The 25,285-nt window shown below is 44.3% G+C and overlaps 1 protein-coding gene and 1 pseudogene across 1 annotated transcript in view; both read right to left on the bottom strand.

Moving 5' to 3' along the window:
• Positions 1 to 19,927, bottom strand: part of BCR (BCR activator of RhoGEF and GTPase) — a 128,500-nt gene extending 108,573 nt beyond the window's left edge. Inside the window, exon 1 of the mRNA XM_050924452.1 lies at positions 17,832 to 19,927. Within this exon, the coding sequence (XP_050780409.1) occupies positions 17,832 to 19,347 (1,516 nt within the window). The 5' untranslated portion in view covers positions 19,348 to 19,927. The remainder of the gene's footprint in view (positions 1 to 17,831) is intronic.
• Positions 12,825 to 12,940, bottom strand: LOC127035098 (uncharacterized; annotated as a pseudogene).
• Positions 19,928 to 25,285: the final 5,358 nt, after the last annotated feature.

Genomic DNA, 25,285 nt, shown 5'->3' with positions numbered 1-25,285 from the left:
TAATACAGCTGTAACAACCAGCGCTGCAAAATTGTAGATGTAGACATACCCTGAGATTCACTCAGTTTAAACACTGCTCGGCTAATCAGCCTGGATAGGATCAAACTATGATTAAACCCCAGTTAGAATCCAGGTTCTTCCCTAGGTATGAGAGGAAGGATGGTCCTGTGGTTAGGGAACAGAACTGAGAGCATCATGATCTTAGTCCTATTCCCAGCTCTACCAAATTGTGTGTGATCGTGGGGCAACTCATTCACAGCCTCTGTTCCCCACTCTCTAAAATGTAAACAATGCCTGCTTCATAGGAAGGCTGTGAAGCTTAATTAATTAGCCTTTCTAAGGCATGTGCAGTTCCTGGCAAGTGTTATTATACAAGAGCTACCTGTTCTTAATCTGTGACAGGGAAGAGCCTCCCCCCACCCTCCCCCAAAAAACACCCAAATTTATATAGTGTCTTCTTCCTTTCGTGTGTAGAAGAGCTTACTCTCAGACTGACTTGTTTCTTCTTCCTTCACACATGCATTAGTTCAGCATAAGATGATATTATTCGTCCATTTAAAGTCAATTAAAAAAATGTAAAGTTCTGTAACATCAACCGTAGATTAAAAATCCTTGATCCAGCTCATAAGGGGTCAGCAAAACCTTCCCACAAATCCCACACAGCTCCGTGTTTTCACGGTTCCTGAACCAAAGTTTAAAAAAAGAAGAGTGCACTGCTTTCCTAGAAACACAGCCCTTCCATGGAATGACTACTTGCAAAAGACTCGCCCACCCAATTCCTCTTATCAGGAACCTGCTACATTCCAAAGTGCTTTGCTCAAGGTTGCACTGTTCCTTCCCAGTCAACTTTTTGACTACTTCGTTGCCAGCTCTAGCATTTTGCAGGATACACTTGTTTGCAAGAGCTCAGAAGTGTGACATTACAACAGGTCTGCACCACATGTTGATGGTAAGGGCCAGGGTTCTGTTTACCTCTGTCAGCAAGAAAAAAAGATGCCACATTGTGCATTTTTAAAACTAATAATTTATTAATATTTGACATGTCTCTTGACTCAGTCCTTTGATTCCAAAACAAAATAGGGCATATACATAAGTAAAACACCACTGACATGCAGCCACCTCTGGAGTGAGCAACCAGAGCTCGCCTCTCCCTCATGTTGTGCCTTCACAACATACAGCACAAAGACAAACCCACATTCTTATGAAAAAAGACATAGCATTTTTAAAGTCCTAGCAGAGCAAACAGGACCTCAAAGTCTGACCTGAAAGACCCACATGCAGCCAACAGCATGGTATTCATGGTAAACAGCTTGCTACTCCCTGCATCTACCTCTAAATGATGTGCCCTCCCCATCTGCCTCTGCCCTGAGCACAGCACAGCAGCTCCTGAGTGCACACATTGCGTGTGTATGGAGACATTACCTGACAGCAGCAGATTCCACTTGGATTCATCTTCTAGGAAATTCTAAATGAAGCAAAATCCACTTAAGCACCTGATACAGTATAAAAATAAACCTGTTAAAAGGATCATTCTGCATACAAGTTTTTTCCTACAACAGCTGTATTTGTTGCAAAAGCCCTTTAAGAGTACACCACAAAAGGGAATGAGCCTGTGCAGACAGCCCCAGGCAACAGCATATGGAAAACAGGATTCTCAAGACCAGCATAAGTAGAAACAAGCTATGTAAAAAAGGAAGGGGGGAAAAAAGTGCCCCATCTTTATGTTAGAACTGATTAACTGCCTCCAATATTAATCCTATTTCAGGAATGGAGGAGTGTTCTGGACACCATGAGTCAACAGGGTGGGGCATTGTTTTCCATGTTGGTAGACTAGGCAGGGAACAGAAAGAGCAGATGACATATTAAAAGCCAAGAACCCAGCACCTGGCTACTATTACATTAGGCATATAACAGGACAAAACAGAACAGCTCACAAACATCTGTGCCATCAGGGTCCACAAAATGGAACTATTTATCTTGACAGTCATGGAAACAACCTGAGTGAGGCAGACAGAGGTAGAGTGAAAGCAGGGATGTTTTAAAGGGACAGGTAGAGCAACAGAAGGCTTTTAAAGTTTCTTTACAACTGCTTTTGCTGAACATCTATGGTTCCCCTCCTCACTTTAAAACCAGTGTATTTTTTGGGGGAGGGATAACTCAGTGGTTTGCGTATTGCCCTGCTAAACTCAGGGTTCTGAGTTCAATCCCTGAGGGGGCCGCTTAGGAATCTGGGGCAAAATCAGTACTTGGTCCGGCTAGTGAAGACAGGAGGCTGGACTCAATGACCTTTCAGGGTTCCTTCCAGCTCTACGAGATAGGTATATCGCTTTTTTTTTTCTTTTTTTTTTTTTTTTAGTATATCAGATGAGCGATGCTGCTGCTAAGGATTTTATGCATTTTGAGGTCAGGAAGGTAAAATTCTGTCCATTCCAGCAAACCAACAAAGGAGGGGCTGGCAATGCTCTCTGCATGAAAATGCTCAACTAAGGACACTGTCCATGTACTGTGCAGCTATGGGAGACAGAATGCTGCAGCCAAGTGTTTATTACAGCAATTACATCAGATGATAAAAATAAAGCAAGTCCTACTCCTCACCACCCTCCCCTCTCCTAGGCACACAGACAGAGTGTAAGTTACCCAAGAAGACTTACCTAATCAGATTTTCAAGGTGATCCGGTCTCCTCGTAAGGTGGTGCTGATCCAGCATCCACCCCAAGCTCTCCTTCCAGATGGCTTATTGACCTAAGCAGTTTTCAAACAGGAGCCAAGAGGTCTTTCTATTCTTGGAAGAGAAGGATAATTGTATCCTCTCTCGGACATAGACACCCAACACAATATTGCCGATGTAATAAAAAAAATTATAAAATACTTCAATAAGAGTCAGTCACATGGGCTTTGGGAATATCATCTGGTCTGACTTTTAATGATGCCCAGAGCTGACCTGGAAACTTGTTTTTCCCCTTGGAGGTTCTAACTGATACTAGACAAAATGATATACAGGTGGATTCTATTTATTCATCTATAAAACCTGAACACCTAGTGACATACATTTTTACCCCCCACATCAGCCAATCAATCCATTATAACCAGGGATCTGACTGCAGAAAGGATACTCTGCTCCAAATTTCTGCAACCCCCCAGAAGTTGGATGATCAGCCATGAAATTGTTAACGAAGCTGATTCTGTATTTTATATATAAAAATAAATAAGTAAGAGAGATACAGAGAGAGACACACATCATTATGGCACATCAACACCCCCTTTATTAGCACACTCACTAGCACCTAAAGGTCCCACATTGGGCTCAATGATGCTGGGAGATGTACAAACAAGTAATTGAAGAAAGTCCCTGCCTCAAAGACTGTACAATCTAATCTAAATAAGAGAGACAAAGGGTGGGAGGGAAAGAGATGCAGCACCTGAGCAGAACCACCAGAGGGATAGTTGCCATGTGAGTTTTGCATTTTTGTTTTTAATTATCTGGGAGGGGGGCACATTGAGGGGATCAATTAATAAGCACATTGATTTAGGAACAGATAGCAGAGGGAAGGAGAGAAGAAGAAAATGGAAGGCAGAGGGAGTGAGGCTGCAGCAGAGGCTGTAAAGGAGCTGGTGCTAACAGATGAGGAGCAGTTCATACCTTTCAGAGCTATTATTTCTCCGCAGAAGCAGCTCTGCAAATTATTTGTGACAGTTTTCTTTGCAACAGAAGAACTAGAAACAAAGACCCAGTCTACACAATTGTAACCCTGGCAGGAGTCCCAGTGGAACAGGCCTTAAGTTTAATTTGTTTTTTAAAAAACCTAAAGCTTTCATCCTACAGAAACTAACTACCAGATGAGTGCCAATACAGCTTTCTGTCACAGACTAGAGCTATCCATCCCATCTGCAACGAGTATTAGAATCACCAAAAGCCAGGGATCATCATTTTTGACAATTTTTTTATGTCAAAACAATGCATGGGCTTTGTAATTTATTTGTAAACACATAGCTATAGACAAGCGTAATCCCTTTTCCACTGGGAGGCAGTGTGACCCACAGAAAGTGCATTGGACTGCAGTTCAGGAGACCAAGGTTTTATTCCCAGTTCACCTACTCGCTTGTGGGTTGACCCTGGGCAGGTTTCTGGGCCTCGGCTTACCCATCTGTAAGATGAGGATAATGATACCGACCTACTGTTCTCTAAAGCACTTTGGGATGAAAAGCACTACACACAAGCTAGAAATTATTTTAGAGGAGATTCCTTCAAGGTTGGAGGAAATAAAACTTGACCTAATTTTTTCCTTGTATCTGTCTCCATAGTCTGAGCAACTATGTCTATTCCCCTACCCCATCCAATGTAAAAAAAACCCAAAAGAACAAATGAGATGGCTCATATGCTCTTTAAAAAATATTAATCCATGATTAACCCTATAAGAAGGAGAAACAAATTCAGTAAGAAAACAGATTTTAATGCCAGCCTAGCTATGGACTATTATAATAGCAACAAACTAAAATACTTTGAAATGGTTTAAAAATGAGCAACCTGAAAATGTGTAACACTGTACATCTGCACAGTGAACAGTATGAAACACCAAAACATGGAAAAACCAACAAACCACTTGAAGTTCCCACCCTGGCATTGACTGCTTTGTTTTTTTGTTGTTGTTTTTTGCTCACTCTCAAAGCATATATGGAGTTTGTTCACACAGCAGATGATAAAGCAAAGCAGACATGAAGTGGGAAAACCCAGACCATAACAGGTAAAAAAAGCTGGAGATGGAGACTAAAACTTGAATTACTTAGGTGCTATCTGCAGTATAAATTTTACTGTGTTTAAACATCACTTTACACACAGCAGCACACTAGCCATGTTATAACATGGGTTAGTTTTGCCTGAGTGGGTGAGATGAGGTGACCCCATGTTATTTAAAGGTCAGGGCTCAAACATATAGGGGTCAGCTGGTCAAGGGCAGAGTGAGGGCATTAGCTTAACATGATTATAACACAGTCAGTCACATCATAACAGACTAAGACCAAACAATGTTAGAACGTGGCTATAGCATGCTGCCTAAACACCATCCTGCTTACAGTTTAGATGGTGTCCTGTTTTATTCTTAGGGTATGGCTACATTTGGAATTTCAAAGCGCTGCCCCGGCAGCACTGCGGGAGCGCTGCTGCAGCAGCGCTTTGAAGTGTGAGTGTAGTCAGAGCGGCAGCGCTGGGAGAGAACTCTCCCAGCGCTGCACGTAAACCACATCCCTTACGGGTGTAGCGTGCAGGGCTGGGAGCCGCGCTCCCAGCGCTGCTGCCCTGATTACACGGACGCTTTACAGCGCTGTATCTTGCAGCGCTCAGGGGGGTGTTTTTTCACACCCCAGTTACAGCGCTGTAAAGTGTGAGTGTAGCCAAGGCCTTAGACAATAAAATTTAATTCAAAATACAGAAACATAGCTCTCCTTATACAAGGAAAGTGTACTTTAAAAAAAATGTAAATCTATTAAAAGTTCAAAGTATATCTCAAGATTAAGTCAATTAGAGAAGCACACTGCAAGGGTTGTATGAACAACACTGTATGTTTGTAAGCATAAAGACTTTTTTTGGGGGGTCAAACTCAAGATATTTGTGGGTAGAGATCTATGCTGACAAGTGTTAGAGTGTTAGCAAAAAATGCTTTCCAAACTGGGTTGGTGTTTCCATAGTACCCACAGCAAATGCACGTGAGCACTCAACACAGTTCTCAGACAGGCAGAGAAACATTACATCAGGAACGTGTTTGAAACTGTCTGCCTAGCAGGGCTCTCATACCTGTCTATGCGACAACTTCCAACCATAGTGGCTGTAACATGGCTTTTGAAATTCGGTGATACAGATGCAAACCAGGCTCTCCACTTCTAAACCATTTACAAACAAGTAGAATGAACAGAGTTGGTTTTTTGGGGGTGGGGTGGGGTGCTGTTTGTTTTAAACACACAGGCTTAGGAGTTAAACATCAAGCCCAGCATCTCACTTTGCAACCTCAGGCACGTATACAGAAACTCCTAGTTACCGCTCCGAGGCCTCAACAAAGCTGACTGAAGTCACTGGGGGAATCCTTCCAAGCCCCTGGTGAGCAAATGCTTAGTACATGCCCCTGCCCTTCAGAAGAGATTCAGTTGGGGTGACCATCAGCATGTGTAAATGTGTTAACTAATAACAACAACAAACAACAACAACTGCAAACATAAAAACAATCCCCCACTGTTTTCTCCAATTATTTCCGTACAGCAGAGGCTGCACCGGGACGCCCTCATCCATACTGGTACCCTTCTGGAAACTCCACTCCATCTAGTCATGATTTAGTCAAGAATTTCATCTCATTTAGCAAGATGGGAAGGCTGTGGTGGTTGCTAATCCCTGACCTCCAGGTTGAGAGCACACATCTAATGTAAACTTCCTTTCCAAGGCCACCCTTCAGTAGCCCACACCTGGTTCAGACGCATTAAGAGGCTTCCTTATACCTGACCCATAGAATACTGCCTGGCCTTATGCAGACAGATCCAGGGAGCTGTTTCTTCTAAATGTGCCTTGCTTTTTGGGGCACTGGGAGGTTCTCTTGGACTTTAGCACAGGAATCTGCTTTCCAAAACGGTCTTTCTACTGCAACCTCAGACATCCCTGTGAAATTCCCCATTGCAGCTCAATTCATGAGGATTGCAACACATTCAAAGGGCATATCTGAGCATAGACATGAGGATACGAACCCTGTGGATCTCAAGTGCTGTCTGCATTTACATTCTAACCAAGTCAGAAGACCTACTTCAATGGTAAGCAATATGGGCCATCAGGTCACTAAGGTAAACATTCATTTGACTAAATGCAGAGGCTGAGAATAAATTCAGATTTGAGAGGGTCAGAGTGGCAGATTCGTGCATGGGATCTTTCTACAAAAAAAATCACTGCGGCTTCCCAACATATTCAGGGAGATGATGCGCTTATGTCACCTTGTTCACATGAGCTGCAGTTTAGCTTCCGCCAGGCAATTGACAGACCAAAAACCTAGAACTGCGCTAAAAGCAGCTTCCCAGCATTAGGGAATTATTATCCTTTCCCCTCTCCAGACATCAAGTAATGATTAGCTAGCAGCAAGGGACTCCACACTCGGAGAAACCCACGGTCATACAGAAGCCTCCCTTTGGGAAGGAAGGAAGAGTGCAGGACACTGCTCTGGGACATGCCATAATCCAAAGTCATGAAGCAGCAGAGCTCCTAGATGTGCAAGGAGCAGAGCCCAGCCACTATCTGAGTGTTAAATTAAGAAGAGGGCCATGTTAGGTAAAGATGAACTTAAAATTCCATTTTCCCGCTCACTCCTGGCAAGTCAAATCAGGGAGTGCAGCCAGCCTTGCAGCTCAACAATCTCCCTAAAATTCAAAGGCAAAGCAGGAAGCAGAGCTCTCAGGTTCTCTAGAGACACTTGTATGAGGAAGAGCAGAGCATTGCAGCATTATCAGTGCTTTGCCCTGTGCACAGCAGAGTATGCAGCATAGGCACTGAAGAACATTTCCCTTCTTACATGGTTAAAGGAAGTTCCATTAAGATCCCTCATGCATGGGTGCGGTGGAGCAGGTAGAGGGGAGCGAAATGGGAGGGGAGAGAGAGAGACACACTACCCCAGCACCCAGAATGGCAAAGTTGCATGCACCCTTCCCTCTGTACCCAGTTAGGAGGGAGCCCTTGGCTTCCTACTGAGGCAGAACTCTAGACCCCACTAAGTATTCCCTCCCCACCCCACCCCCACACGATGCTTTAATATCAGGTTTCACTACTACATTACGTGACCAGTATATTTTTTGAGCCATAATGTTAATAGCATTTTTTTTCTGCAAACCCTCCGACTAGCAGAAATCATCTCCTTCCTGCCCCGTGCCTTGCCACGCCCTTGCGCAAAAGAAAAGCAAAGTAATTCACCCTACTGTTAGAAATCCTTTTGGGATAACTTTGCTTTGATCTCTCTAGTGAGATTTCTCTGTTCCTGAGCAACACATATATCCCAGGGCTGAAATATATATTTCCATCCAACTGCAGCTTCAGTCGTAAACAGATTTTTCTTCCTTGCAACTCAGATTTTACTCATCCGCTCTTAATAGTCATAAAAGCAACAAACTTCAAATGTGTTGCCCCACACCCCTGGTCTCCCCCCTTCCCGTGACATCAGTCACACAGACTGCCCAACCGCTCCATAAAACACCTTTTAATCACTACTAAGTTTAAGCATCAAACTTGCTAGCTGTCCACAGTTAGGCTCAGACAGGAGAGCTGCTATGATGATTAACAATAGGATGTTCTCTTACGGACTAACCCACAAACCCATGCAAGTAACTAGTGCAACCAGCAGAAAATTCATCCAAATACCAAGACTCCCTGAAACAAGGACAATAACATGAGACTGCAAGACTCCAAGGCATTCTGCTGTAACATTAGGAGTGTGAAAATGTTGACTTCCCCCTTGTTAAACTTAGGTCCAGGGATGATCTTAGGGAAACATGAAGCAAGTGGTCACAAAAGACATGAGAATGTGGGCAGGGAAAGCCCAAGCCAAAGCTCACAACCTATCAGGAGCTAGATGAGGGGAGAGGTAGAGAGAGTCAAAATGGAGGGCACCAAACAATAGCATAGGAAGCCTCAGATAATTATCTTAGCATTAATTTCCTTAGAATGGTGTTTTTTGTAACTATATATGTTCATATTTCCACACTGTCTACTTGAATAATTTGCAGGACCAAAACAGAAATACCAGATTGGTGGGAGATGGATGTAATGTAGCTCTGAACTAAGAGGTAGTTGGAAGGTAACACACTCACAAACCTCTTTCTTCTCTTGACTTATGCAGAGCATCATAATCTAGTCTGAGTTAGCACATAGGAAGCTGAGACCAGCCATGCTGATGGGTCATTATACCTTCCTGGGTGATTGCACCAAATAATATGTAGTTCCTGCCCACTTTAGTCCAAACCATAGCAGATACAGTTCGCTCCCCGTTATTGGAAATGCATATTGCGCAAACAGACCAGTCATACTCAGTTTTCGCTGTCTCGGGCACATGTTTGAAGCCCAGTGCTCAAGGAACTTAAGTATTTTCTTCAGAACAGATTACATGGTGATACTCCTGGCCCATTTTCACAGAGCGTGTGGCTGTCGCTGTCCATACTTGAAAATGATTTGAGGACTGGGTTTTGAAATGTTAAGACCATGTTCTAACAACAACAGCCCTCTTTCACTGCAGGCTCATACAGGACATTCTCATCCAGCTGATTCTCAGGCAGCGAAATTCATAGTATCCTTGTCCTAAAAATGCTGTGCAGCAAATTACTGGTGCCATTATAATTTCTGTCACAATCCACTTCAGATGTAGCTGCATTTCAGTGATAGGTGAGGATTAGAATCCTGTTCTACTGTATTAAGTCTTTTGAGGGTCAAGAGCAGGCATAAGGACCCAAGCCTGTGCAGTTCTTGTGTTCCCAGACACCACACACAGAGATAGAAATGCAGTAAGTTTATAGAGTCCAAACACAAGGGCTGCTCATTATTAAGATACTTCTGCAATCCACTATCCCATAGATTCGGAATTACAGGATAAAAAAAAATATTTGATCCACACAGTGCTGTGTGTTACAGCTGCTACTTCCCTATAGGCACAGTCCAATCTATAAGCACCTTGGGTCCTTGCCACACTACAATCTGGAGTGACATGCAGAGAAACACTGTTGATTTTGGTATAGCACCATAAGAGGTTTCTTTAAACGATGCAGTAGGGATTAGGATGCTAATAAAAATATAAAATGTGGCCACTGGAATAGGAGTTTTTTTTGTATGCCATGGTAGATATGCTGGTAGCAAATACTGAGATCCCCAATAGAGACTGTGATATCACCAATATGTACCGTTCAAAAATATCAGCGGATATAAACGTGAATGTGCAGCACTGATAAAGCTTATTCAGATAGTATGGCCACCACGGAGACACATCTGACATGTAGCCGTATGACCATGAAGCAATCCAGCCCCAGCTGCCACATTTAGATTGGGTTTCCTCTCAGATAAAGGAGATTCTGATCTTGTTCCATAGCCTAGTTCAGGAGTCGGCAACCTTTCAGAAGTGGTGTATCGAGTCTTCATTTATTCACTCTAATTTAAGGTTTTGTGTGCCAGTAATACATTTTAACATTTTTAGAAGGTCTCTTTCTATAAGTCTATAATATATAACTAAACTATTGTTACATGTAAAGTAAATAAGGTTTTTAAAATGTTTAAGGGTATGGCTACATTTGGAATTTCAAAGCGCTGCCCCGGCAGCGCTTTGAAGTGTGAGTGTAGTCAGAGCGGCAGCGCTGGGAGAGAGCTCTCCCAGCGCTGCATGTAAACCACATCCGTTACGGGTATAGTGTGCAGCGCTGGGAGCTGCCTGTGGCCAGGACCCAGGCAGTATGAATGCCACTGAAAAAATCAGCTCGCGTGCCGCCTTTGGCATGCAAGCCATAAGTTCCCTACCCCTGGCCTAGTTAAATAGAGGGTTTGAGTTGCATAAGTTTGAAAGGGGAGGGAAGTAAGGAGAGAGAAACTATTATTTTAGTAACTAGAACAGATATGCAACCACACTCAAATACTGTGACTAGAGCAACCCGCATCAGTTCTGTATAGATGACAGTTTTAGTGCTTAAAATACACACACTGTAATTCAAAACAAACTTTAGGATGTTACAGATTATAAAAATCATGCCTCAGCATTAACAGAGGCTTTGATGTTCAAGGATTTATTTACAATTTACAATCCCAGCCCTCACCATGTGTAATTTAAAAATCAGGGCAGAAAAATAATATACCTTACAATTGGTGCACTAGCTAAAAACTGCTTTCTACCTCAAGAATTTGATCGCTGCTTTGGGAGGACTTCCTTCATACACGGCACATACTCAGCCAAGACACTCAGGACTTTAGATATCATGTGCAGTCAAACTCCCTCTCTCTCTGACAATGTTTGTGGTACAGTGGTTGAATCACAATATAGTACCAAAAGCCTGTTTCTTTTCTCATGTGTACCAGTAAGAACAGAAGTAACTCCACTGAAGTCAATGAATTTTCACCACAGTAAGAGTAGAATCAGGCCCTCACTGTTCTTTCATGCTTATCAGGTGGGTGGAGAAAACTAAAAGGAGAAAGTCAAGCAATCTGCTGCCCTGGTCTTGGCTTCCCTGGGGAAGAAGGTGGCTTCAGGAAAGCTGAGCTTCTGCTCCACAACCTGACAGGTTTTCCTATGGTAACTGAAACAGAGCATTACTCCTCAGATAGCCAAGTCTCACCTCATTAACCTTTATGGACTGACCTCTAAAATTCCTTGAAGGCAAAGTACTGGTCCCTTTTGCCTTGGGCATTGTGACTGATTATCCCCAGTGGGCTGGGAAAAGGGACAGGACTGTTAGGCTTGCAGTGCACCGCAGGGCTAGAATCCGAAATCAGAAGCATGTTAGCAGGTCTCGAGCTCCCAAAGACTTCTTTGCTGGCCTATCTTCCAGCTGAGTTTCAAAACCGTAGCTTGGACTATTAGTGATAATTAAAGACCCAACAACACTTCTTGCCAAAACTGAGATCACTGGTCAGCATCCTGGCCATCTTTCAACCTGGGCCTCCTTAAAAATTCCTGTCACTTCACTTGAGTAAGGCATCTTTTGCCCCACCGCCCACATCTATCCATCTCCCTAATGGATGTCATCCACAAGCACAGCACGTTCCAAAAGTAAAGCTATTACCTCACCCCACCCCTCGACATTGGCAAATTCTTATTATCTTTGCTTCCTGCCTTACGTCCGTGGGCGTAGTTTAGCTGGCATTGTTCTATAGCTGCCATGACCTATACCCGAGTGGCTGCATTTCTGTGAATGGTGAAGTGCTATCTGCAGGGAGCTGGTAAGTCTGAAAAGCAATCACTTTACATAGTCACATCATTGAACATCACATAAATGTTCTACTTCAGTCAAATGGCAGGAGAGAAATGCTAGCAGCACTAGCTTGGGCCATGGCCAAGTGCACAGTGAATGCCCAGTGCTATTCAGTGCAGAGGCAGGGCAGGCAAGTGACCCCATCTCCACCAGGTTTATGATTAGTCATCTCCCTCCTTTCTTCTCCACCAATGGGGAAGCTAGTCCTACTTCTGCTGCTTCTACATCATACACCATAGAAAAGTCCTCTGCTGTCATGGAAGGGGATGGTGACACCGGCATCCCCACAACAGACACAACTACCATACTGGTTGGTTTGCAACCTGCTTGTCCTTTGGGTATAGCCAGGCCCAGCTGGAAACAAACCAGAGTCCACAGCGAGTTGGAGAAAAAAAGAGGTTCTTCTGCATCTCCCTATTCTGAATACTGAGCAGGGCCACAACTTAGGGTCTGCATCCACTTGGGGGAGAAAGAGGGTGCACAGAAAAGAGCAGAGGTCATGCTAAATCACAGTAGCAGGGCCATCAGCAAAGAGCTTCGGCTCTTTCCTCAGAGCTGGTGGGGGAAGAAGAGGGTGTTCCATTTACTCTAGGAAGAGGGGGCAATATAATAAGCAGCTAGATAATGTCAAGAACAAAATCTCTGGGAAGCACTGAGGGGGCCATTTAGACAGTGTATTGTCCTTAGTGCACCTAGAAAATCTGCTGCCTGGTACTGAAAAGGATTAAAGTGGGGGCTGGGTTAAAACAGAAAAAGGCTTAAAAAATAAAATAGCAAAATGAACTAGAGACAAATGTCAGTGACTAGATCTAAGCCTCATTCTTGACTGAGCAAGCCAGTGACAGACCAACAGCCAGGAGCTGCAACCAAAAGCCCTAGAGTTAGATGCCACAAACTAAGTGGCAATGCCTTAACCAGCTGCGTGTTGTAAAGGTCACTAGGACCTCTTCCACCCTATCGAGGGGAGTGCTAACTTTCTCTCCTTGAGAGAAGGGGGTGAGATGCACTTTATGGAATTTCCTAGGTTTGAGGTTCCCAAGAGTAGAAGGAAAATGCAACAGATTAATCATAGAATATCAGGGTTGGAAGGGACCTCAGGAGGTCACCTATTCCAACTCAAAGCAGGAACAATCCCCTAGCCAGATTTTTACCCCAGTTCCCTAAATGTCCCCCTCAAGGATTGAACTCACAACCCTGGGTTTAGCAGGCCAATGCTCAAACCACTGAGCTATCCGTTCCTCTCCAAATCCCACTTAAGCTGCTCACAGTAGATGCTGTTTCTAAACAGTGACAAAGGCACAGAATCTGTCTCGCTGTCAGCCACTTTTTACATTGCTGTGGGATCCCAAAGCACTTTCCAAACAAAGCATCCTAAATCCATGTGAGGTGGCTAAGCATCATTAAGAACATAAGAATGGCCGTACTGGGTCAGACCAAAGATCCATCCAGCCCAGTATCCTGTCTGTCAGTGGCCAATGCCAAGTGCCCCAGAGGGACTGAACCGAACAGGTAATGATCAAGTGATCTCTCTCCTGCCATCCATCTCCACCCTCTGACAAACAGAGACTAGGGACACCATTCCTTACCCATCCTGGCTAACAGCCATTAATTGACTTAACCTTCATGAATTTATTTAGTTCTCTTTTAAACCCTGTTATAGTAATAGCCTTCGCAATCTCCTCAGACAAGGAGTTGCCCAAGTTGACTGTGCACTCAATTTAACGGGGAAACGGAGATATAACAAGGGCAAGAGACTTGCCTAAGATCACACTGCAGACAAGTGATATACAGTCAGGAAAATAATTTAGGAAACCTAGCTCCTGATCCCCTGTTGTAACCACTAGACAACACTCTCCCTCCACTGTCCTGTATATCGTACTTTGACTTGGCTGTACACTGAAATGGTGTCAATAATGACCTTTAAACCAATACTGCTAATAACCAGGGACTTAGATGCTTGACTATCTAGCTAAACATTTGTAACTGAAGAATCTAGGTCCCTGACTAGGCAGGCTCTTTACAAAGGTATTCTGTTCCAAAGAGATCTAATATGAGTTTTGAACCAAGCATTCTGTTTGCATGGAACCATTTCAGAGTACTTTTCTCCATCCATAGCCTGATTACATACACTGCTCCAGGAAGAGGCACTCTGCATTTCTGTGCTAGTGGAGATACAAAAGTAAGTATTATCAAAACCTGCCCATGAGCTGACCAGGGGTCTACAGACTTACTACCAATGGAGTAAAATGACATACAAATCCTAATCCCAAACTGTGCATTTCATATTGAGCAACACTGGATCCTGCTCTCCTACTGCAGTGCCAGTGACAGAACTCTGAGGAGAGCTCTGTTCAGCTCTCCCAGGTGGACAGAAATCTCCACCAACACAAGGGTGTTCACAGGAAAGAGCTTTGGAGACAAATACTGTCTTTTTAGAGAACATAAACTGCACTTGGGACCCAGGCTACCTACTAACCAGCCTCTAGATGTGGAGTTTCTGTGTCCTCATGCTGAAGAGCAAGATCATCTCATTCACAAAGCACTGAGCAAGCATCTGTTAGAGACTTCCACATCCTGCTGAGCTGGAAATATAAACACAAGCTACAATTTTGGTGTGATCAGTAGCTAAAAGAGAGTAAGATTATTTTAAAAACTGAACTAACCAAGGTCACAACAAGACCTCTCCATTTCATAGAAGTTCCTATATTACTTTTTCCCCTTGATTAGGTGTAGGGAGCACCATGGGGTTATTTTGAAACAGCAGATAGAAAAGAAATAAAATTCATTAGAAAATATTCCATCATTCTTCTTACAAATCATCATGATCAATTTGAGAGCTTTTAAACTATGTTAAGACTTTTCCCCTCTACTCGCATTACATGAAATAATTATAGATATTGCATAATTCACCCTAGGATGCAAGATATTTGATGAAAGTTATGAAATTTTACAAACAGTTATTAAAATGCCCACACTCACAGAGCAGTAGCCCCCTACAGCCATTCAGAAAGGAGCTGAGTCCCAGCTACCTGGGTCTGCTATTAGAATTCTAGACATCTCTCATTTCTGGAAATCTAGATTTAAAACTTGGATTAACTCCCAAGTGAGAAAGTTTAGTGATCTCACTCTAATCCCCATCCACATCATAGAACACACACGATTTGGCATGACTGGCAGCCTCTGCTCCAGAGGCCTAGGACTGAAACAGCATGTGTCTGCTGGCTAGCATGATGATACACTGGCAGACCCACAGATGAGCTTGCATAGCACGTCTATACCATACCTGGTTCAGTCCAGTGTTTGCATGAACCAAAGTCCTGAAAAAAAAATATTCACCCACAGAATGTAAAGCCAGAAAATGTATGAAATCTGGATGCATGAAGAAGCCAAATACTGCAGAACAAGTCCAACTTGACACTAATTACCATTAAGGCTGAAGAGAACCTGCTGTGACCTAGACCTACACATCCTGTTCAAACACAGCTTCAGGGAAGACTGGCAGGACTAGTAGTGGCGGGGTTGAAACAGATGCAAGGAAGGCTGGCTGAAGCAAAGAGCTACTTTCATAACATGTAGAGTGGAGGATGTTCCATATATGGCCTGATAGGGACTATGGCAGGATGTCTCTTACACCTTTGTTTTGTGTTTGTTTTATGAAGACAGGACTCTGTCAGTTTGCTTAGGCTCAAAAATACACCTTCCTAAGCATAAGAAAAATCCCATTCAGCATGCCTGCAGAATGACTGATAGTGGAAATGAACAGCAGTGAACAAGAAATGTAGTTGTCTTGCGGACATAGAAACCCTTTTTTGTAGCGGAGTGGAAAGTAGCCACTACCTACCAAGTTAAGACAGTCGTAAACAGCCATATGAGCTGTGTTCCTACCAAATCTACTTGTGTTATCCCCTAGGCTGGGGAAAGGAGGGAACAAATCATTGGGCTGTAAACCAGGAGTTGGTTTGGGGGATCTCAGATGCCAGCAGGCTCTTTTGTTAACATAGATAGCCACATAATGTATTTCACTTATCCAGCAGTATTTAAAATAAAATCAGATCACTGCCTCTCCAAAAGGCCAATCTAGCAGGCAGAATCTGCCTTGGAGAACAAGCTTTATCCAGCCTTGTTGTTTTCTCCCCATTGTTCCTTTCTGCAAAATTGCAACAGCTAGGAGGCTCCCCAGTCATCTAAAACGCATCAGTAAACAAAAAGAGCAGAGACAGATGGCTGCAGCTCAGTCTAAGCCAGCATTGGATCCAACCTCCCTCTGCTTCTCATCTACATCCCATAAGAACACACAAGACCAAGAGACAGCACAGAAGTCATGCAACAGACAGTGTATATGTATATATAATCTGATAAGGAAGGGGTCGCTGCAAGGACAGGGTGCCAAGGTTTGGAATTCTCAAGTAGCTTTTCATTTATAGTAAACAGACATTTATACTGAATAGCCTTTCACTAACACAACACTGGAACTCCAATTTCATGGGGGTTGAAACTATATCTGTGAAACCTTCCAGCCAAATGCTCACCCAAATACATGCCTCCAACAAGCAGCAGGGAGATCTCCTTCCATTTAAAATCACTCACTCAGAGAACTAGAGCAACTTGAGACAATGAAAACATCCTTGATGGATCTCCCTCTTTGAATCTCTTCAAAGCTTTGAATCTACCACTACTACAGGAATTCAATCCTGTTTGCAGACATCTGAGTTAAGCCCTTATTAAAATATTGACTTAAAAAGAGAGAGACGGAGATTAAGATTACATACAAACTCAGAGAATGATTGGACTCTGCTAAACCTGTCGCAGAGATTTCTTCACTCCTGAAAAACACTTCACTTCTTTCCCTGTAAACACTGGAAGGCTCGATGAGTCAAAAGGAAGAGGTTAGCTGCTACTGCAATGCATAATGACAAGGAGTTCAAATGTCTACATAAAATCCAGCATGCCCCTTTGAATCAAACAATATGGTTAACTGTTAATTTCTCCTCATCCAGACCCAAATCTGAACATGGTCACCGTGTTTTCTCATTTCATCAAATTCAGTCAGATACAGCCCTGAATACCCAAATGTGGGAATGGGTTCAAACACACCCCTCCCTTCTCAAAACAATCCATTTCTGTTTTAGGTCTGGTTAGTTTAGCTTTGGCAATCTCCCATAGGGCATCATTCAGGGCTTCCTAACATCCCATGAACCTCACTCACTAGAAACACTATCGACATGGGGGAAGGGCTGGATTATCATTCCCTTAGATCAGTAATAATTAAAGGATGATACAGCAGACAGAATGATGTTTGAGGTCCCCAAATACCAATGGGCAGGAAAACAGAAATTAGAGAGCAGCCTTTCTACTGACAAAGTCCTGGGCCCAGAAATCCAATAGGTAGTGGCAAAGCCCTGGGATAACAATGCCAGGTTACAGCATCACTGACATGCAGCCACCTATGGGGTACAGTTCAACCACTACACCACACAACAGTAGGAGGAAGGGAAATTTTAGCCAAGGACACTAGGACAAACTTCTATCTTTATAAAAAGGGGTCAGAGGAGCTTTACTCAAGGCATTGGTTTATATAAAGTCTTAAATGCACAAAATAAATTGCATGGACCCCAATTTATTACTTCCAGAATGATGCAGAACTGTCAGCCTTCCTGGGAACAAAATCTTTGGTTCCAAGAAGTCTAAGTACCCCAAGCTTGAGTTTTACCCTATGAGACCATCCCCAGATCAGGGCAGCTTTGACTTATAGCCATGGTTCTCTTTTGAGACAGTTACCTCCCTTTGAGTGGTCGACCCAAAGAACCCTTCCCTCCCCATATGTGGACGCGAACATGTGAATTAACCAACCCTCTGTTTAAACAAGATGTGCACACCTGCATCTCCATGGAAACAGCTGTCATGAGGACCTCTCCCAGACGGCATATCTCCATCATTTGGCCAGATCTGTCCTGTTCTCCGTACTCCCACAATAGTGGCTTCAGACACGATGACTGGCTGTTGCCTGTGCCGCTTTTGAGACTGGGGGGTTGGTGGGCTGCTGCTGTCAAAGGACTGTTGAGAATTTTGGGATGGAGAACGGCTTTTCTCCCGATACATGCGGTAAGTGGTGGGGCTGGGGGAAACATGACTAGATTGCCCTGAAGAGAAATCTTCCTCACTGGATGTGAGGTTCTCATTAGAGCTACAATCTGGGGTATACCCTCCCCCAATGTCCTCAAAACTCCTTGGGGAATAAGACCTCCTGGGCCAGGTAAGATGCTTTTCCTGATCAGAAGCACTCTGATTCCGCAGTATAGGTCCTTTGCTTTCTCCTTCCCCCATCATCCCACCCACATAGATGCTTTGGTAGGGCTGAAAGTCCATTGGTTGCCAGGGTGGTCGATTGCCTCCATTGACATTTATTAGGTTGTCTTTCAGAAACCTGGGGTTCAGTTCAGCATCCTCATATTCTCCATCATAGCCAAAGCTGCTCTCAGAAGATCTTCCCCGGTGGGCTGGCCTCTGGAACTCATTAAAGCTGGGTACCACATTAGGAGGGAGGGAGTGCAAGGATTTTTTGCGTTCCATCTGCATGGCTTGGCTACCAAGGGAGCTTATTTTATCAGAAACATCTTTATCATTGACCTTCACTAAACCCTTCTCATGGTGGTACTCCATGTTCACATAGAAGGGCTTCTCAGCAGCATCCTTGCTATCACCAGGAGAATGTGAATTAACCTTTTTAACCCTCTCAAAGTTGGACCTTAGTGCTGCCACACTGGTGGCGTTCCCTTTGTCCTTAGGGAAAGGCTCAAAGGACCCCTCTTTCTCAGTGGAGCCTGCCAGCCTGCGGGTGGAAGAGGGCCTGTGTTTTGAAGGGGATCCATCCATATCAGAGCGATTCTCCGTATCTTCCGTCACTCTCTTCAGTTTCTCTTCACTGTAGTATTTACACCTGTCTTGCTCCCCTTCCCCATGGTGGGAGCTCTCCAAGGGCAACAGATCCGTCCCATCACTCTGGGTAGACAGCTTCCTCAGAGAAGGTATCCTTGGCTTGAACTTCTCCTCTCCTTGGTGGGGTTTGTTTTTTTCTGGATCCCCTTGCTCGGTGGTTTGGTGATGATGTGGGTCTTGGTCTTGCTGCTCTGCCTCCCCTTCAGGCAACTGGGAAATCCTCTTGAACCCCCATCTCTGTCGGTCATAGCTCTTCTTCTCCTTTGCCAAGAGAGTCTGCAAGTAAATCATACGGAACCTCTCCTTGTTGACCTCCATCTCCAGCCTCCGGATAGAGGCTTTGCACATCTCCAGTTCCTGCTCGATATCTCCCACAGATTTCAGCTCCATCTTGGGAGGCTCGGAGTCTGCAAACTGGGCTTTCCAAGCCTCCACAAACCCCACTGGGTCCACCATTTTGCATCCGGGGAAAGATCCCGGTGGGGAGCAGGAGGTGGAGAGAATACGCCAGCTGAATTTCACACAGAGCTACGGCGCGGCCAGAGACGGGTTAACTCACGGAATGGATCTTTTCCCCAGTCCACGCATGAAGAAAAACAGGGAGGTAAAGCCAGCTGGTCCTGTGTCCGAGAACGTCCCCTCTCCTCTCCTCCTGCTTCCGACCCCCCTTTCCCCGCGCACCCCCTACTTCACCCCCCGCATGCCCGAGGACAACAATGCTCCCGAGGCAGCAAACCGGGCGCCTCCAAGGCAGCGTGGACAAAGGAGCCGAGGTGGGCGGGAGGGAGGGAAGGTGAGTCTCACCCACCCCCGGCGGCCCCGGGCGGGGGGCCGAGGACCTGGTGCAGCTGCGCTCAGCGGCAGGGCTGGGATGTGCGGGGCAACGCAGAGCCCCACCGCTCGCTCGCTCGCCGGCTCCCTCCTCCCGGGCTATTGGGCTGCACTCCCAGGCCCCGCCGGGCACGGGCGGCAGGGCTGCGGCTTGTCCCTCGCCAGCTCCGTCGCTATCCCATGGTCCCGGCGAGCCCGGAGCCCCGGCGAGTAGCCTCCCGGCGCCGCCGCCGCCGCAGCAGTTCCCGGCTGCCCATCGCGCCAGCCCAGGCTCTGGCGGCGGCTCCGCGAACCGCACTCGCAGCCGTTGCAGGAAGGGGAGGGGACGCTGCGATTGACAAGCCAAGCGGGCCTCTTAAAGGGGAAGCGCTGCTTGTCTTTGGGGGGAGGCTCCTCTCTGCCAGGGTCAGTCCCTGCAGGAGCGGGGCGGGCTCCCAGGGCAGGAGAACCTCTCACGGTAACACCCGCCTTCCGCAGCGGGAGCTCAGCCGGGGGCTGCCCCATGTGGCACATGCGAACACCTACACGGGGGATACTCACAGCTAACCACACACACAACCTCATCCCCACAGATGTAGACAGCCCACAAACTTGCTCAGACATGGACACACACAGAGAAGTGGTACTACTCCGATCTGCATTTGAGCACACACAAGTGTGTCTACATTCATAGCTGTGTATCATGACCTACTCATCCAGCTGTGTGCTCAAACCTAGGAAGCACACATGCCCACACAGCTCCACCTCTGCTCTTATGCACACATAGGCTACGTCTACACTACAGGATAAATTCGAAATAGCTTAAACCGATTTTATAAAACATATTATAAAGTCAATTGTGCACGTCCACACTAGGCACATTAATTCGGTGGTGTGCATCCATGGTCCGAGGCTAGCGTCGATTTCCGGAGCGGTGCACTGTGGGTAGCTACTGTAAAATAATGAGGCCAATAACGTCGATTTGCGTCCACACTAACCCTAATCCGATATAGTAATATCGATTTTAGCGTTACTCCTCTCATTTTGTAGGAGTACACAAATCGATTTCAAGAGCCCTTTAAATCGATATAAAGAGCAGTGTAGTGTGGACGGATGCAGCGTTAAATCGATTTAACGCTGTTAAAATCGGTTTAACAGCGTAGTGTAGACCAGGCCATATACATCTTGTGCTCAGACCATTACTCCCATCCAAATACCCACACTCAGACCTGTAATGTACCTTCATAGGAACATGCTGACAGGCCAATATCCTTCACAAATTCAAAACATGATCTGTACAGGAATAAGGGAAAGGGGTTCCCAATACTCCACTAAATGATCTAGACACTTGTGATGGATCTGCCAACTAGTGGCCAGAAACTAGCATGGTCTTCACTGATGTGTGGAATCCTGTTGCAGACTAATGTTTTAGTTCTGCAAAATTACAGAAGGGAAAGCTCCCAGGTAGGATGCCCAGTCCTCAACTCTGAAACAAGGGTGACCACAGTAGCTATAGGAGGAGTCTGGGAGCTGGATTATATTCTTAGCTCTGCAACTAATTCATACACCCTTGGACAAGTCCCTTATCATCTTCTTGCTGTCTTAGGGTATGGCTACACTTGAAATTTCAGTGTAGTCGGAGCGCCAGCGCTGGGAGAGAGCTCTCCCAGCGCTGCACGTAAACCACATCCCTTACAGGTGTAGCTTGCAGCGCTGGGAGCCGCGCTCCCAGCGCTGCAGCACTGATTACACTGAGGCTTTACAGTGCTGTATCTTGCAGCGCTCAGGGGGGTGTTTTTTCACACTCCTGAGCGCAAAAGTTGCAGCGCTGTAAAGTGCCAGTGTAGCCATGGCCTTAGTTTAACCACCTGTAATAGGATGACAATATTTACCTGCATCACACAGCTGAGTATTTTATTTTAACCAGGTAATTATGAAATACATCACAATCTAAGCATCTTACAAAATATACATAAATCCAACTGGACAGTCCTAGAATTCACTCTTCTCTCCCCTTCTGAATAAGAAGTGATTTTCTAAAAAAAAAAATGTATGTAACGTTAGATTTAATTAATTAATGTTTGATGCAAGGCTTGTTGCAGGACTGCTATATAGCTTTGTGTGTGTAAATAGTTAAGAGATAAAGTGGCAGTCGATAGGATCATGATGTAGAATAGCTCCTCTGGTTTGTAGGACCAACAAAACTTCTTATGATTTCTGCTGGTAGCTCTTTACATCAGCTTTTAAACAAGGTTCCATAAAGTATCAGACAATTCATTATATTAAATTTGTTCATTCAATTCATTAATATTTGTAAAGTGCTTTGAGATCCTAGGAGGAAAAGCACTGCTGTCCACAAAGTTAGCTAAGATTAGCCTTTTATATTTCTGATGTTGTTCAATAGCCCAAAAAACCCTTTCACTTTTCAAGCATCTAAAATGCATTCTGCAATTGACAAATTCAGCTTTGCACTGTTATTTCTTGTGCTGTTTATTACTGAGCTTTTATTTTTCCCCTTTCTTTCATAAAAATGCCCAACCGGCCTAGTACCAAGTCTTCCAACACATATGGGATATAGATCGATCAAGGGTTAAGGATTTATTGACATTACATTTTTTTAAAAAGTCCATATAATGACATTTATGTAAACTGCAGTTTTTATAAGGCCATATGCATAACATTATAATCATGAATTTATATTTGTTTAAATATACAGTTTGGATCTAACTTGTCATTTGAATTCACACACTGACTTAAGATTACTCAAGTCTCAGTTTCCCTTGCTCTTTATTTTTCACAAAGATGTTGTGTAATAGTCTAAAGTGCATGGGAATCAGGCAGGTGAGGTTTCCGTGCCTTTTCTCCCCTCTGCTTTGTATCCAACAGAGTGAGAAAACACAAGAATTCTGATGAGTATTGAAGCCAGAGGCTGAATTTCTGTATGACACATTCTATTCTAATTAGTATTGGAATTAAACAACTGGGCCTCCATACCTATTGAGGTCTCTGTGTCTGCATCAGGAATTTGGATGAGCATGAGAAGTAGCTGCTGAATTTTTGGGCACCCCATAAGCATTTTATTTACTCAAAATAGTACCATCCTAAAGGCACACAAAACTTTAAGGCAAAGTTATGGTGACAGGCATATAGGAGTGATCTGAGTGCCTATTACTTTTCAAGTACAAAACTGTTATGATATTGTGCCTGCGACTAGCAGTTAGAGCAGCCAGCATGCCCCCTCTAGTGGCACAGAATATAAATTACAACATGGCTTCTCTGCTTCAGGCAAGAAGACCCATAACTGACCCTGAGGCTCCCTCTTGTGGGCAAAAGCCAGTTACTCTTCCTAACAAACCGGCCCTCCCACAGCTGTGTCAGTCTTGCCTCACCAAGGGCCTGATCCTGAAACATAAAATTAATGAGAGTTCAATATAAGTAAGACTGGGACCCTAGCAGTAGAGTCCTTTTCAAGGATTTTTTTATGCAGTCTATAATTTGCCTGTGATTGATGAAAAATGTTTTCTAACAGTGTGTGACCTCTGCACAAGAGCTGGAAAGAGAGAGAATTTCCACTCAGGATCCTGTGAATGAAGATTTCTGTATTTCCTGGAATGAGTAAAAGCCTGCAAGGAGACAGAGGTGAATAAATCTATTCCCATTATCTCGAATGAACTCTGGGTGTAGCTCAGAGAGGAGAAAAACCCACACTGGATTGTAGTGCACATCTGAAATGGACTCTGATCACAACCCACTAACGGAATGAGCAGGGTGACTGAAATATTATTTTTCTCATCTAATTCATCGTGGTTCTGCCCACAATGTTATTACACTCAACTTTCCCTTATCTTTCCCATATCTAGCATGGGAGTAGTTGGGCAGACAGAATGATGAACAGAACAATGTATCCCAACAGCTGCATGCAGTTTTTAGTAACATAGCATTGAAAAGATATACAACTCATTACAAGAGCAAAACCGCACTCAAGTCATTCCCTCAAATAACTTACAATCTAAGGGCACAAATTAGCAGAAAACTGACACACAGCAGTTGCACCTTTCTCATGTGACCAAGTGATCCATGTAGCACTCACTCAAAGATTAAAGTCTCTTCCCTAACCTCCTGCCCCAGAAAAGAGAAAGACATGAAGGCAAAGTTGTAACCACCCTGTGAAACTTGAAGTAGGTCCAGTGTTTGTTCTCTAGCTCCCAGACCTGCAGAGACTGGGAGTGTCATGAGGGCAGTACTCAGCCCCTGGTTGAGGGAGTCCCTCCAACAACTGCTCCTGATGAACTACCAGGAGGAGAGGTTAGTGTAGCAAGGATCCTGGCATGCAGGGGAGTAAGAACTGAAGGGACCCAGGGTTCTGAGAGGGGCATGAAGAACCCTCCTGTTTTTAGGGATAAAGAGAAATGAAGGAGAAAACTGAGAAGACATGGGATGAAGATGATGAGGGGAGAAACGGGTGATGAAGAAGGTAAAGAGAGCTAGAAAAAGTAGGAAGCACTGTGTGCAGAAAAGCCAGTAAGGTTCTGACCTTGCAGTTCTCATGCAACAGACAACTGATCATTGTATTGGGAACAGTGCAGCTGTAGGGACAGCAGGCTTGAGTCTTTTAGGTGCTGAGAAATAACAGGAGAGATGTGAATCACATGACCTACTGGCAATAGGAAAACTGAGTTTCAAATATTCACTCATATGGCAAAAGTGATACTAAAAAACAAAACCAATTGCTATTCTAACAGCTCCTGTCCTTAACCTGAAAGCCAAAAACAATATCACTTGCCACAGGGCTGTTTGCTGAATGGCCTGTGATCCATCATCTACTGCTTTGACTAAAACACACATACTCATTGTTTAAAATAACAGGCAATCAGCACGTTAACTTCAATTTATTGAGACAAAAAGAAACATCACATTGGTATCTGTTCTGAGAAAAATTACTACACCAGCACCTTAGCTTTGTCTTTGGATGGCCCCCAATCACCACCTTTCTCCACACTCCCTCCAGCAAAATTCTCCAAAAGAGACAGGCATTGTTGACAAATGTACTGTGGGGGATTCACCAGCTAGTTCCAGAGTTAATATATCTAGGAATGCTACAAACAGCCTGCATTCAAAACTGATACAGTTGTCCTCTTTCCTGACATATTACTCACTATAAAAAAGGCTTCTTCAAAGCAACTAGGCTTTTTGTTAGAATTAAACACACGCAACTAAAATCTAGGCCAGAGACATGAACATCTGTCCAAGAAATTACAAATGAACAGTGGTGTTTACTTTTCAGAGAGTTGGAACCCTTTCCTTGTGTTCCTGTCTAAGCAATTCATCAATAGTAACATGATCTGAGTTTCATTTTTACAGAATCAATTATTAATAGTGGGCTCTGTGCTTGGGAAATCTCAAGGGGACTTTCAAGGCAGGCCTTGCAGCATCCATCACTGACTGGGATGGATTAGGCTCTTTCCGAAGCTATTTATTGTCGTGCTGTTATAAGTGTGATTCTTGGAGCTAGAAGAGAAATAAAATGGCAGTGACATCAAGTTACTGTGTCATTTCTGTTACTAGAAAACAAAAGGCAGTTTTC

The sequence above is a fragment of the Gopherus flavomarginatus genome, chromosome 15 (assembly GCF_025201925.1).
Source record: "Gopherus flavomarginatus isolate rGopFla2 chromosome 15, rGopFla2.mat.asm, whole genome shotgun sequence".
In the NCBI taxonomy this organism is placed as follows: Eukaryota; Metazoa; Chordata; order Testudines; family Testudinidae; genus Gopherus; species Gopherus flavomarginatus.
This window is presented reverse-complemented; position numbering and strand designations above follow the sequence as displayed.